Source organism: Peromyscus californicus, unplaced genomic scaffold (genome assembly GCF_007827085.1).
Source record: "Peromyscus californicus insignis strain IS unplaced genomic scaffold, ASM782708v3 Scaffold_10__1_contigs__length_136768540, whole genome shotgun sequence".
Lineage (NCBI taxonomy): Eukaryota > Metazoa > Chordata > Mammalia > Rodentia > Cricetidae > Peromyscus > Peromyscus californicus.
In genome coordinates this window covers 102,345,525-102,360,234 of record NW_026294391.1, presented here as the reverse complement: position 1 = coordinate 102,360,234, position 14,710 = coordinate 102,345,525, and the positions used below count along the sequence as shown (strand labels likewise).

General features: G+C 42.3%; 1 protein-coding gene and 1 long non-coding RNA gene across 4 annotated transcripts in view; one reads left to right on the top strand and one right to left on the bottom strand.

The window, feature by feature from the left end:
* Positions 1-972: 972 nt before the first annotated feature.
* On the bottom strand, positions 973-3,894 carry LOC128110673 (uncharacterized). Its single transcript, XR_008218278.1, has 2 exons — positions 3,780-3,894; positions 973-1,779 (listed from the first exon to the last, which is right to left on the bottom strand). It is a non-coding gene; the product is annotated as an uncharacterized LOC128110673 (long non-coding RNA).
* Positions 3,726-14,710, top strand: part of Cul4b (cullin 4B) — a 33,570-nt gene continuing 22,585 nt past the window's right edge. For 2 of the 3 annotated variants that reach the window (XM_052738284.1, XM_052738274.1), the window contains exons 1-3: positions 3,726-3,848; positions 4,570-5,109; positions 7,092-7,207. In XM_052738284.1, coding sequence (XP_052594244.1) covers positions 3,821-3,848; positions 4,570-5,109; positions 7,092-7,207 — 684 coding nt within the window. In that variant the 5' untranslated portion in view covers positions 3,726-3,820. Of the gene's footprint in view, positions 3,849-4,205; positions 4,353-4,569; positions 5,110-7,091; positions 7,208-14,710 lie in introns of those variants that run through there. The other variant, XM_052738289.1, reaches the window with a different exon arrangement.

The window sequence follows — 14,710 nt, the reverse complement described above, 5'->3', positions numbered from 1 at the left end:
CAGTATAATGAATGTTTTTGAGGTAATGAGTTGAACTTACAAGATAAAAGATTCTTCTATATGTGGAACACATTTTTAAGTGCCCAATCTGATTTTGTCTGATAGTGGCCATATTTGTATGTTTTTCCAATGTACACATCTTGATTATTGTGGGTTTAGTGAATTCAACCTTAAAATGTATTTTGGGGAGCTGGAGAGATGGCTTAGTGAGTTAAGAATACCTAAGTTTGATCCCTAGCACCTACGTGGAGGCTCACAACCATCTGTAACTGCAGTCACGGGGGATTTGATGCCATATTCTGACATCAGCAGGCTCTTGCACACATGTGGTACACATGCACATACTCAGGTGCACATACATACTGATAAATATTTATTAAAAACATTTGGCGGTATCAAACCATTTTATTCAGAGGCCTGAGAATGGAGAGGGGCTGAGGAGGTCCACATGATCTGATGTCCATGGCAAAGCAGATCTCCCTGGTCTCCCCATAACCCAAAGCAAGATGGAGTATTTCACATTAATGCCTGGGTAGCCTAGAACTCACTGTGTAGACCAGGCTGTCCTTGAACACACAGAGATCCACCTGCCTCTGCCTCCCAAGTGCTTTGATTAGAGGCATGTACCCTAAGAAAAATAAACTTTAGGGGCTGGAGAGATGGCTCAGTGGTTAAGGGCACTGGCTGGTCTTCCAGAGGACCAAGGTTCAATTCCCAGCACCCCCATGGCAGCTCACAACTGTCTGTAACTCCATTTCTAGGGGGGGGTCTGTCACCCTAACACAGACAGACATACATGCAGGCAAAACACATGCACATAAAATAAATCTTAAAAAAATACACTGGATCATTTTTTTTTTTAAAGAAAGAAAATGTACTTTAATGTTGAAAGTGTGTTTTAATTCTGTTTGGCAAATGTTTGAGTGTATATAAAATACGTTAGCTAGCCCCAGCTAGCTGAGTTTTGATTAAAAAAAAAAAAGACATTTCTTTTTTTTTTCTACTTTTTTTTGTTTTTTGGTTTTTTCGAGACAGGGTTTCGCTGTGTAACTTCACCTGCCTCTGCCTCCCGAGTGCTGGGATTAAAAGCGTGTGCCACCACTGCCCGGCTAAAAAAAGACATTTCATATAACATATTTTTTTCTCTTCTTAAAATTGGTCTGAGCCAAAAACGGGGGGAGGGCAGGCATGCCTTTAAACTCAGCACTCGGAAGTCAGAGGCAGGCAGATCTCTGAGAGTTCAAGGCCAGCCTGGTATACAGAGCAAATTCCAGGACAGCCAGGACTACACAGAGAAACCCTGTCTCAAAACAACAACAACAAAAATTGGTCTGAGGGTCTAAGACTAAAACCCAGTCCTCTCATGACACGGTGCTATTTAACTTGATTTGTGTAACAAAATGTACACTTAAGAAAAAAATTATTAAAATTCCATATCCTTATTAAGATATGCTAAATATGGGAGGGAGGGTTGGCCTGACACAACATTAGATTATAAGATGCCGAAAGAAAGATAATTATTAGTTACTTAAGGAAAAAGTTATTATTTTTTCCCATAAAACTCAGGGACGTTTCTTGGAGACTTTCCACAAGTATGTCATTCAACATATAAGCTGCCTGGGAGCCTGAGGCAGGAGAACTGAAATACAGTTTACCTGAGCTACCAAATATGTTCATGTCTGGCCTGAGAGACAGCCTGTGTCCACAGCTGCTGGGTGGGGCTCTGGAGATTCTGGAGACGTCTCTCCTCCCTGAGGTCCTGCTGGCTGTTACTGGTTGCTGGGGAAAGAGTGGCAATTAAAGCACTGGAGGCTGCTATATGAAACCCAGATCCTTTGCCCCAGTCCCACCGCAGGCCAGCTGTTTTTCTTCTCTCCTGGCCCTGGGGCCTAAATTCCATTAGAGCTTTTCCGCTGACAACCACTAGCACAAAGGGGCAAACCCTTTTATTGAGCTAGGGTCTCTTCAGTCCAGTCTGGGCTTGAACTCAAGGCAATCCTCCTGCCTCAGCCTCTCTAGTGCTGGGAATACAAATGTGAGCTCTCATACTCAGTTTAAGAGGGCAACTTTCCTGGAGAATTTGCATGTTAAGGGCTTTTCCGGACACAAAGGAGTGTGGCCTTATTGTTAGAAAGGTGATTTATCTTCAGCGTTCTTACCATTCAAAGCTGCTTTTACTCTAACCACAAGCCTGTCAGTTCTCTACATATGAAAGCCTAGCTTGCTTAGCCTTGCTGTCTACCATTTCCTAGATGGTAGACCAAATGTTTGGTGTACCAGACATTTTTTTTTTGCATAGGGTCTTGTTATGTAGCCTAGGCTACTCAAACTGGCAAGCCTTTTGCCTCTTCTTCCAAAATACTGAGATTACAAACAAGTAGAACCACACGGTGGTCCTGGGTACTTTTCAATCTTCATTTTCCATATTTCAACCTGACATCCTACCTTCTAGTCTGATTGCAAACTACACTAGATAAACAAAAACCTTTCACAGCTGAGAAATATTTCTCTCTCTCTCCTCTTGCCAACTCCCATTTTGAGACCCAGCATAAATAAACATTGTTTATCTTGTCCTGACTATTCCACATTGGTGCTTTTCCCCACAGTAATTTCTAGACCTCTAGAAAAAAAAAACCAATAATATTAGGGAAATTTGTTTTGAGGCTTTTTCAAAGGTAGGTTTCTGGGGTAGTATCTGGCATGTGAACTCTTTCCATATAAGCTGTTTACTGTTTTTGTAGTTATGATGCAGAAATAATATGCTGGCAATTGTAGTTTTCTTTGAGTTTGTCTCTCCTGCTGAGAATACCTGAAGATTAACTTTTTTTTTTATTTTTCAGTCTGTGCAGCCCAGCCTGGCCTCAAACTAGCTCTACTCCAGCCTCGGCCTCCAGAGTGCTGGAATGACAGGTATTTACCAGTGCACTGGCTAAAAATGCCCCCTAGATTAAGTAAAAAGTCCCAAGAGAGACTTTACAAGGTTTATTGTTGGTAATTTAACCAAATTTCGAGGGTTTTTTTCTTGCCAATAATCACATGTAAAACTTGGGTCTCGTGGACCACACTGGGAAGGAAACAGATTTTTGCCAATACTGCGTCTAAACTGCGAGTTGGTAAATGGAGGAAGTAGGTCTTAGCTTTGTTTGGTCAACAAATTACCGGAGTTACTGACTGATAGGGTGAGAGGTCGGGCGGACCCTGAAATCGTGCTAGGTGGACCTGTTACGTGGCCTTAGAATGTACCCCTGCTCTCGCCAGCCATCTTAGAAAATGCTCATGGTAGAAGGTAACAGGAATTACAGCTGTTATCATTGAGACAATCAGAATGCGGGCCTGGGGGATGTCGTGTCAGGGACAAAAATGTGTTGCTGCACCGAGTCAAAAACTTTCCTCCCAGCTAAGCTTTCTCCATTCTCTGGGCATAGTGATCCGCCTCTTTCTCAGTAGGTATGCTTAGGTTTTGCTCTTACTTCGGGTTACTCCCGTGGCCTCGCAACTCCTCCGCTCGCCCTGTTCCTCTTTCAAAGTTTCCCTTCCACTTACTTTTTTCTTCCCACCCTCTTCTTTTCCCAGCTAGCTCACCCCGCCCCTAGCACGCACCACCTCCTCTGCCTCACGGGAGGCTTCCCGCTTCTTCTCCCGCCCCCCCAACCCTGTCTCCCCGCCCTCCTCAGGTTCAGAAACCTCCAATCAAGAGCGCCGAAGGCGTCGCCACGGCCCGCCCCGTCCTCCCTATCCACCTCTTTTACCCCCCGTGTTCCCTCCCCCACCCCCCCCACCTCAAGTCCGTCGGACCCGGGGTCTTCAGGATCTGGGAGCTATGAAAAGTGTCTGCCCAGGCACTTCCGGTAAGGACGCTGTGGCGCGAAGCTCCCCGCGGGACGGAGAAGGAAGGGGTGACTGGCGCTGAGGGAGCCCGGTGAGGAGGGTGCTGGCAGGGAAGGGGTGCGGGAGCGGGAGCTCCAGCGAGCTGCCCGGAGCGAGCGTCCCCGGCGCTTCAGTCGCCCCGCGGAGAGCCGGCGCCCCCGCCTCCCGGGCCGCTCGGGTCCTCCTCTCCACCCCCCACTCCGCGAGGGTGACGCCGCCTCTCCGCGGGCGCCGCGTGACCGGAAGTGGCGCCATCTTTAGCCTCTTGTGCTATTGACAATAACAAGCCTCGGCTCGCTCCCCCTCCCCCCTCCAGTCCTGCGTCTCCCCTCCCTGAGAGAGGGAGAAAAGGAGGAGGAGCTGCAAGCTTCACTGGCTCCCTGAGTCTCTCCAGCAGAAAGTGGGGGAGAGAGGACGAAAAGCAGGGGAGGGGGGAACGGCACGGGCCGTTTACCTGTCTGCCTCCTTTGCTTCCCCCCCGCCAGGTTCTCACTGCGGGTGTCAGCCTATCTGCCTTCCCAAGCCCTCCCGTTCCCCCCCGGTGTGCCCCCCCCACTTTCCTTCTCGTCCTCTGTGTTTCTCCTCTCTTTCTTCCCTTCCCCCTCCAGCATTGCCACCTCTCCTACACGCACGCAGGCACATAAACGTAGGTTTTTGATGCTCCTCTGCCCGTTGACCCCGCTATTTTCATGTTTCCAACAGGTTTTTCTTCCCCCAATCCCTCTGCTGCTTCTGCTGCTGCTCAGGAGGTCAGATCTGCCACTGATGGTAATACCAGCACCACTCCGCCCACCTCTGCCAAGAAGAGAAAGTTAAACAGCAGCAGCAGTAGCAGCAGTAGCAGTAGTAACGAGAGAGAAGACTTTGATTCCACCTCTTCCTCTTCCACCCCTCCACAACCTAGAGATTCGGCGTCCCCATCAACCTCGTCCTTTTGCCTCGGGGTGCCTGTGGCCACTTCCAGCCACGTACCGATACAGAAGAAGCTGCGTTTTGAAGACACCCTGGAGTTTGTAGGGTTTGATGCGAAAATGGCTGAGGAATCTTCCTCCTCATCCTCCTCATCTTCGCCAACTGCTGCAACCTCACAGCAGCAGCAACTTAAAAATAAGAGTATATTAATTTCTTCTGTGGCTTCAGTGCACCATGCAAACGGCCTGGCTAAATCATCTACCACGGTCTCTAGCTTTGCTAACAGCAAGCCTGGTTCTGCTAAGAAGTTAGTGATCAAGAACTTTAAAGGTAACCAAGGCCAAAATCCATAATCACCTACTAAGAATTTAACACTTGAGCGGTCACGTGCGCTGTTTATGTTAATATATTAAACAGTATAGAGATCGCCTAACGATTTATGCATAATCAATGAGTGCAAGAGAGGTCCAATTTTTGGTGGAGGGTTCTTTTCCTGGGGGGTGTTTGTGTCCTTGCTCTGAAGCACTCTCTTTAGTGTTTCCGTGCAATGTTTTTGAGGTCTGTCTCAACTTATTAGATCAAATCTGTTGTTCCTTAAAACATTGACGGTATGATTGATCCGGATTTTACAGGTGAGAAACTTGTCTTCTAAAGAGGTACATTTCAGGTGCATAGCGAGTCTTGGCACTACTGAGATTTTAATTTTTATACTCCACACATACTCCAGTCCCTAAAAATGTGGATACTGAGGTTGATAGTTTTATGTTTAAATGAGATTTATAGTTAGGCTCTTAGTGTAGAGTACTGTATTTGTGAAACTCTCTGTGGAAGGAGTATTTGGTGAAAAATTTTTTGGTTGTTTTTTTCTACATTTCTTCCCAAATGTAAAGTCTGAAAATGAAAACTGCTGTGTATACACAGAACTAGTGACTCTATCAGTAGTCTAAAGATAGAAACAGTTGACTACATTTTTTTCCTCACTAAAATGGGCATTTAAAGTACTGACCTGCAGCTATTAGAAAATTTACGCATACTGTGTTTGAGATTACTGATTGGGAGTGTGATGTATGCACCAATGAAAATAGAAACTCAGCATATAAAATGTATCTGAGCTAAGTTCTTGTCTGTTGAATGTGTTTCTGTTGTTCTTATTTTTTTCACCATCCTTGGTTAGCAGGTAATAGATGCTAGAATGTTTATTAAAGGTGGGGAAGTAAATGAATGAACTTAGGACAGCTTGTACCAGAAAGTGAGGAGAACTGGTTACTCTGTGCTTGTGTTGGGAATGTGCTATTTGTCTCACAAGGGTCCTTATAGTTTTGTCTGTTTTTAACCCTTTCTTTTTTTATATGACCCTCTTTCCATCCCCAGACTCTCGAGAGTTAACATTCTTTCTGATTTACTAGTAGAGCTTTCTAAAGTGAATATGAACCGTATTTACAAATTCATTCATTACTTCACTTACAGATGAATGATTTATTGAATAGGGAAGGAGTTTTCAAGAAATGAGCTGTGATCCTAATTGCATTTGAAAATTGATTTCAGAAACTTTATTTTTCTTTCTCCTGAAGGCATTAAGGCATTTGAAATCTTTAATTTGTTTCACTTAAGTGCTGGTGAATGAAGTTTAAAGTCTAGATTAAGATTTCTTTCCAGTTTGAAAATGCTGCATAGATTCTGGAGTCATTTGGGTGTTAGTTTGTTTTTAAATTTTCATTCTGTTCCTTTAAAACTAAGAAATGTTCTCCATTTCTGTGATTGCTGCATACATTAGGGAGTCACAGACCTGGATTGGAATCCCAGCTTTGCCATTGACTAGCTATGGTGACCTTGGGCAAGCTTACCAAATAAGTTCCAGGTTCAGTTTCTTCAGTTGTAAAATAGAGGTGTTAATAGTCACTGTGGGTATTTTATTGTGGGGATGATTTCTAAGAAGTTTCTAAGATACTTTTCACATAGTACATACTCGGTGTTTTAAATCTTCTCTACAAGATTCATGTCAACTTCGGTTTACACATGCTAAAAACAAGATCAGGACTGCTATTTTTATCTGTCATTCTTGAATTTTTATTTTTGAAGCAATACAATCAATAGGAGAAAAAACCTTTACCTTCAATTTTCATAGGTGAGTCAAAATGACTTAATAGTATTTTGGCATCTTAAATTTTGTTTATACTGGACTTTTAAATACCATGTTACCTTTAATATTAAGGTATAATAAAGATCCTAAAATAGCAATACTGTTCTATTTTATGGTTCTTTAGTTCCTGTATCCTGAATATTTTTCTAATGTTTTTTTGCATATTATTTAGATAAGCCTAAATTACCAGAAAACTATACAGATGAGACATGGCAGAAGCTAAAAGAAGCAGTGGAAGCTATTCAGAATAGTACTTCAATTAAGTACAATTTAGAAGAACTCTACCAGGTATGTATTAGTGTGGAAAACCAGATTTGACTAACAGAAGTCAAGATGGGATGCATTTGTATTTTCTTCTTTAAAGATTTGTGTGTGTGTATGTGTGTATGCACATGAGTGTGTGAGTATGCACATGAGCGAGCATGTGGGAGGCCAAAGGCTTAGGATGCCTCTAGAGCTGGAATTATAAATGGTTGTGAGCCGCCTGACATGGGTGCTAGGAATCGAACTTGAGTCATGGAAGAGTGCTCTTAACTGCTGATCCATTTCTCCAGTTCCTTGTGTTTGAACTTTCTGAAATTTGTTCCTTAGTAGACTTTTTTGTTCCCTACTAGTTTATTGGTGCCTTCTATTTTATGATCACAGCATAAGTCTTACTTAAACTGGGAATACATAATTGAACAGTTCTGATAAGGACGCAGTTATATTTTGATATAATAAAGATAGGAGCTAGAGTAGAATGCTATAGCATGGATCCTAGAACGTTTTTTTTTCCCGTGGGATGTCATTTCTGTTGTGCCATTCTTGCTTAGTTCTGTTACCCACCTATAGGAAAGGCCTCAAGACATGCACCTCTTCACATTCTCACAATCCTTTGTTCTGCCTTATTCTTTCTTAAAAAGTTGCATTTGTTCTGTGTGTATATGTGTGTAGGCAAGCCATGTGTGGAGGTCAGAGGACAACTTATAAGAGTCAGTTCTTTCCTTCCACCCTGTTTGTCCCAGGGATTGAATGCAAGTCATTAGGCTTGATGCTTAAGTGCCTTGTACCTGCTGAGCCATCTTGCCATTCTGCCTGGGTGTATGAGAGAGATTAGTGTGGGTGTTAGTTCATATTTTCGTCACACAAACCACGTAGAAATCAGAGGATATCTTCCTCCATGTGTGTCCTAGGTATCAGACTCAGGTTGTCAGGTTTGGTGGCAAGCACCTTTACCTGATGAGCTATCCATCTCCTTGGCCCTGCCCGATTTGTTTTATCTTTTTTTTTTCCTCGAGACAGGGTTTCTCTGTGTAGCTTTGTGCCTTTCCTGGATCTTGCTCTGTAGACCAGGCTGGCCTGGAACTCTTCCTGCCTCTGCCTCCCAAGTGCTGGGATTAAAGGTGTGTGCTACCACTGCCTGGGACTCTTTCTTTCTTCCTTTTTTTCTTTTTCTTCCTTCCTTCCTTCCTTCCTTCCTTCCTTCCCTTCCTTCCCTTCCCTTCCTTCCCTTCCTTCCTTCCTCCCTCCCTCCCTCCCTCCCTCCCTCCCTCCTTCCTTCCTTCCCTGTGTTCTGCCTGCATGTATGACTGCAGGCCAGAAGAGGGCACCAGATCTCATTATAGATGGTTGGGAGCCACCATGTGGTTTCTGGGAATTGAATTCAGGACCTCTGGAAGAGCAGTCAATGCTCTTAACCGCTGAGCCATTTCTCCAGCCCCTCATTCATTCATTCTTTCTTTCTTTTTAATTTTTTTTTTTATTTTTCGAGACAGGGTTTCTCTGTGTAGCTTTGCTCCTGGATCTCGCTCTGTAGACCATGCTGGCCTCGAACTCACAAAGATCTGCCTGCCTCTGCCTCCCGAGTGCTGGGATTAAAGGCGTGCGCCACCACCGCCCGGCTTCATTCTTTCTTTCTTTTTTTTTCTTTTTTTTTTTTTTTTTGGTTTTTCGAGACAGGGTTTCTCTGTGTAGCTTTGTGCCTTTCCTGTATCTCCCTCTGTAGACCAGGCTGGCCTTGAACTCACAAAAGTCCGCCTGCCTCTGCCTCCCGAGTGCTGGGATTAAAGGCGTGCTCCACCACCGCCCGGCTTCATTCTTTCTTTTTTTTTTTTTTTTTTGGTTTTTCGAGACAGGGTTTCTCTGTGTAGCTTTGCGCCTTTCCTGGAACTCACTTGGTAGCCCAGGCTGGCCTCGAACTCACAGAGATCCGCCTGGCTCTGCCTCCCGAGTGCTGGGATTAAAGGCGTGCGCCACCACCGCCCGGCTACGCCACCACCGCCCGGCTACGCCACCACCGCCCGGCCATTCTTTCTTAATAGTAGCATTTTGTACTTTTTTTCTTGAGCTTGTTTCATCTCCCTGTCTACTCCAGAAATGAGCAGCAGCTATAATAGCTCAATACCTTAACCTGAGGTTCATGTTTGTTTTTCCTGATTTGCCAAGAGAGTTTTCCTCACTGCAATTTTGACACAACTAATTCAGGAAGCTGTTTTTCCTTACAGCATCAGCCATTTGGCATTTAAAAATACTTCTGATTACATGGACTATTTTAGAGTGTTTGTGTTTAGTAAACCTTGTAAGAAATTATGTTGGTTCAATATGTCAGCATTTGTAGTTTTTGTATTTTAGTTATAGAGTGAGTATGTTGATGACTAAACTCTGGGTTAGGAGTTAGAGGACACATTTGGGACTTAATTTTGACTACTTCTGCCTTTCTAATCTTGGGCAAAACAATAAACACCCTCAACTTTTGTTTCCTCCTCTATAAAACAGGCAAACTACTACCTGCCTTGTCTTCCTTTCTGGGTTGCTAATAATCAAACAAGATGTTTGTAAAACAAAACAAAACAACACCTTAATGAAGCACTACGATATATAAATTGAGCTGATGTTAGTAATAATCACATTTTTTTCCAAATTACAGTATACCTTTTTTTTTTTTTTACTGTAATAAGTTAAATTGAGATCACTGGTTTCTGTTGCTATGAAAATGAAATGAGTCAGTACATGCACAACACAGAACAGTAATCAGCAGGTAGTGATGCTATAGAAATGTCAGCTGGTGGGAATCCTAAGCTGTTACTAAAGGATAAGTCCACCTCATTTGGTTCTTTTGGCACATTATAGATAGACATGCCTCCTGAATTATAAATAACAAAAGTAGAATTAAGAGTCTATGATGTCCACCTACTGTGTATGATAAACCTGCAAAGCAGATCCACTTTCTAATAGTTCATTTAAAGCATTACAGAAACTATTAAATATATAAAGTATTCTTATCCCCACTATATCAACAAGGAAACTGAGTCTCAGAATTTTAAGTAACCCACCAGGTGGTGGTGATGGTGGCGAGGGCCCACACCTTTAAGGCAGGCGGATCTTTGTGAGTTTGAGGCCAGCCTGGTCTACAGATTGAGTTCTAGGACAGCCATGGCTGTTATACAAAGAAACCCTGTCTAGAAAAAGTTTAAAAATCGGAGCGGGAGGCAGGGGGAGAATTTAAATAACCCACCCAAAGTTACTTATTGGCTGAACAGGGGAAGTCGAACTAAGATGTTTAATTCTTTTTTTTTTTTTTTTTTTTTGGTTTTGGTTTTTATTTTTGAGACAGGGTTTCTCTGTTGTTTTGGTGCCTGTCCTGGATCTCGCTCTGTAGACCAGGCTGGCCTTGGAACTCACAGAGATCCGCCTGGCTCCGCCTCCCGAATGCTGGGGTTAAAGGCATATGCCACTCACTACTGCCTGCAAGATGATCTTCTGTTACTGTGCTGTTTCACTAATAACACCACAGTGTTATATACTGTACAGCAGTGTTCAAAGCAGTTTTAGCAAAAACAAACAAAAACACACCACTATTGGAACAGCTGCTCTGTGTTTCCATTTGTGTATGTAGTCTTTATTTGAGTATGCTGGTGCACAGCCAGTGTAATTTATAACATATTGATTGTAGCTATTAAAGAGCCCTATTCACCTTAAATATTTTCTCTTAAGTTTTTGATTTGTCAGTATCTCTCTTGATACGTTGATTTTTGTTAATTCTTGCATGTTTAAAGAACATGCATAAGTTTTATTGTGTTTACTTTTGCTTTTTTGTGTTTAGTTTTACTTGCTGTTGTATTTCTTTGTCCTAAAGTCACAAGTGCCTAGTTATATTAGGACATGCCTGTAATCTCAGTACTTGAGAGCCTAAGACAGAAGGATTTTGAGTTCAAGGAAGACTGGTTTATATAGGAAGACCTTGTCTCAAAACAAAATTTTTAAGTTTTTGTTTTGTAAATGTTCCTTTGAGATTATTTTGAGATAGTTTAATTTTAGAAAAGAACACATTGTTCCCATTGCATTTCAATAAGCACATACTGTCTTTATATTTTTACTTATTTTTTTCTAATTTATTTATTTATTTAGTTTTGGTTTCTTGAGGGTTTCTCTAGCTTTGGAGCCTGTCCTGGAACCTTTGTAGACCAGGCTGGTCTCAAACTCACAGATCCGCCTGTCTCTGCCTCCCAAGTGCTGGGATTAAAGGCATGCACCACCACCGCCCGGCTTATTTTTCTTTTTAAGAAAGGGTCCCTAGAACTCAACTCACTAATGTAGAGTTAGCTGATTGGGATTAAGGTGTGCACCACCACACCCAGCTTTTTACTTTTTTAATTTTTGAGACAGGACCTCACTATGGAAAAACACGTAGCTGTCCTGGTACTCATTATGTAGACCAGGCTGGCCTCACTGAAATCCACCTGCCTCTGCCTTCCAAATACTAGGATTAACATGTGCCTGGCCTATTGTCTTTTAAAATGATACTTTAAATGATAATTGCTCCTGAATTTTAAAATTACCTTTCTTAACAATCTTGAAATCCATTGAGAGTGAAGCTGTGCTTCATACTTTGAGTGGGATTTTTGTTTGCTTGTTTTATCTTGGTTGATTATAAATAGGACTATGTTTAAATGCACTAATTTGGGTTGATCAGTCTGTCTTTGAATAAAGATTGGTTGTTGTTTGAGACAGAATTCCACTCTTAGTTTAGGGTCTTACTGTTTGACTATATTTCATCTCTGATGAAGGTTATTTTATCTGAAAATAATGAGAATTCTAGTGAACTTTTTGTTAAATATATCTTAAATAATGTTCCTTTCCATTGTGTAGATGGATGACCACAAGACCGGAGGCAAATTATGCATCTCTCTCAGTATAGATTTTCATCAATTGTAAAATGTGGTTACTTAAGCAGTCGATGGTTATAGGAGAAAAGTTAAAATTCCTTACAGTTTTGATAACTAGCTATTGGTTTCTCAAGGTTTAACTGCTGTCACCTGTTCACGTTTATTTTGTTGTGTTTTAAGGTTTATTTTAATTTAATATATGTGGGTATTTTGCCTGCATGTTTGTCTGTATACCACATGTCTACAGTGTCCTTGGAGGCCAGAAGCAGGCATTAGTTCCCCTTGCAACTGGAGTTACAGATAGTTGTGAGCTGCCTTGTGAGTGCTAAGAATGGAATCTGGATTCTCTGCAAGAGCAACAAGTGCTCTTAACCACTGAGCCATCTCTCCAGCCCTGTTTGGATTTTTTTGAGATAGGGACTCCCTCTAACCCAGATTGACATAGAACACTGTAGCCCACTATGATCTTGAACTCATGACTGTCTTCTTGCTTCAGTGTATGATTACCAGCATGAGCACCACACCTGACTTACAAGATTATAACTCTGTTACATATTTCTCTGAGGGCTTTTTTGTTTGTTTTTCAGGACAGGGTTTCCCTTTGTAGCCTTGGATGTCCTGGAGCTCACTCTGTAGACTAGGTTGGCCTCAACTGGCAGAGATCTTCCTGCCTCTCTTGCTGGGATCAAAAGCATGTGTCACCACTGCCTAGCTTATTTCTCCTTCTTTTAATGAATCGTTAGTACTGTCACTGATCATTTTTAAAATGTTCAGTCACAAAATGAAGGTCCTTGATAATCTTTGATCTCATTGAAGCACTGTTTGCTACATGATGTTGTGTGACAAAACTTTTCCCAGAAAGCCACAGTACATAAGGTCTACTCACCCCAGATAGGGAACTCATGATAGAACAAAGTATGGATACCACCAAAGTCCTGCTTGGTGAACCAATGAGTTTTACTGAGTTTACTTACGGAAGTATGGGTGAGGGATTACTTACAGGAGCAGAAATGTCTCAAAGACCGCTGCATCACCAAAGCCCACCCCAGCATGGGTGAAAGACAGCTCACAAAGCTGGGAGCCTAAAGCACACTTCACAGCCTTCAAGCAGCTCAGCTGGTTGGACAGTGTCCTTACCAGATACCTCCGTTGGTCTAAACCCCTTCCAGGCAACTGGTCTGGTCTCAGAGTTTTCTTTGCAGCCCAGCTTCCTCCTGTCTTAGACTCAGCTTTTATTACACACTTTGTCAGGGAGGGGCCTAATAAATCAGTGAGTTTCAGGGACTTCCTGAAGCTATTTTGAGTTGTTTACCTTCCTGCTTAAGGAGCTTCCTGCAGCGCGGAATGGGGGAACTTACACAACAATACAAAAAGGATAAAACAAACAATTTAAATTTTATTTTTATGGTTGATTTCCTTCCTGCAAATTCTTAGTACTTTCTTCTATGTGTAATATATTGTCTTACCCTTTTTTTACCAGATGTAAAAGATAATTTGCATTTTATTGCTATACGTTACTGAATTTCTGCAATATATTTTCTTTTTTTTTTCTTTTTTTTTTTTTTTGGTTTTTCGAGACAGGGTTTCTCTGTGTAGCTTTGCGCCTTTCCTGGAACTCGCTTTGGAGACCAGGCTGGCCTCGAACTCACAGAGATCCGCCTGGCTCTGCCTCCCGAGTGCTGGGATTAAAGGCGTGCGCCACCACCGCCCGGCTATTTTCTTTTTTTAAGGCAAGATCTTACTCTGTATAGCCCAGGCTGTACTCAGTCGAGATTTTATTTGCCTCAGGCTCTTGAGTGCTGGGCTTATAAGCATATTACCATACCTGGTTTCTATTCTTTTCTAAAAATTTTCTGAGACAGGGTCACACTATATATAGCCTTAGGTGGCCTGGAACTTACTATATAGATCAGGTTCTCCTTGAGCTCCTAGAGTTCCACCTGCCTCTGCCTCATGCTTGCTCCCCTTACTCCATGTCTTCACCAGCATGAGCTGTCACTTGTTTTATTGAATTTAGCCATGTGGTGTGTGCCATCACAACCAGGTGTCCTTTAAAAAAACCTTTTATTTATTTTACTTACTTGATTTTTAGTTTGTTTGTGTCTCTGTGTGTGATGGGGGAGGAGCAGGTACATGTCCCAGAACGCTTGTAGAGGTTAGAGGACAACTTTGTCAGTTCATCAGTGGAAGTCATGGCCTCAGGCTTGGCAAGTGCCTTTTACTTCCTGAGCCACGTCACCAGCCAATTGTTTTTTCTCTCTTTAAATATAAAAGTTTGAAAAATAGTAGCTAACCTAATAGACAAGAGTTCAGTACCTTGGTGGAAATTCTTTTATCTTTCTGACTATCTTTGTTATGAAACACTTACATTTCATTTTCTGTACGTATATTTTCAAGCAAGTGGTTGGAGTGGGTTGTTTTGTGCTTTTAATGTGATATATGGGTTTTGGAGGATAGGGGCTGGGATTTGGAGGAATAAGGGTTAAAAGCTTGCTAAATGTATTTTATGCCTGACTACCTTCAGAGGCTTTAAGACCCTGTGTTTACACCCCCATCTGTTAGGTTGCTAGGTTGTGAATCTGGAACCTCACAAAAGCTAAGCAAACAGCCTACCACTGAGCTATACTAGCCCTAGCCTACTTGAAAG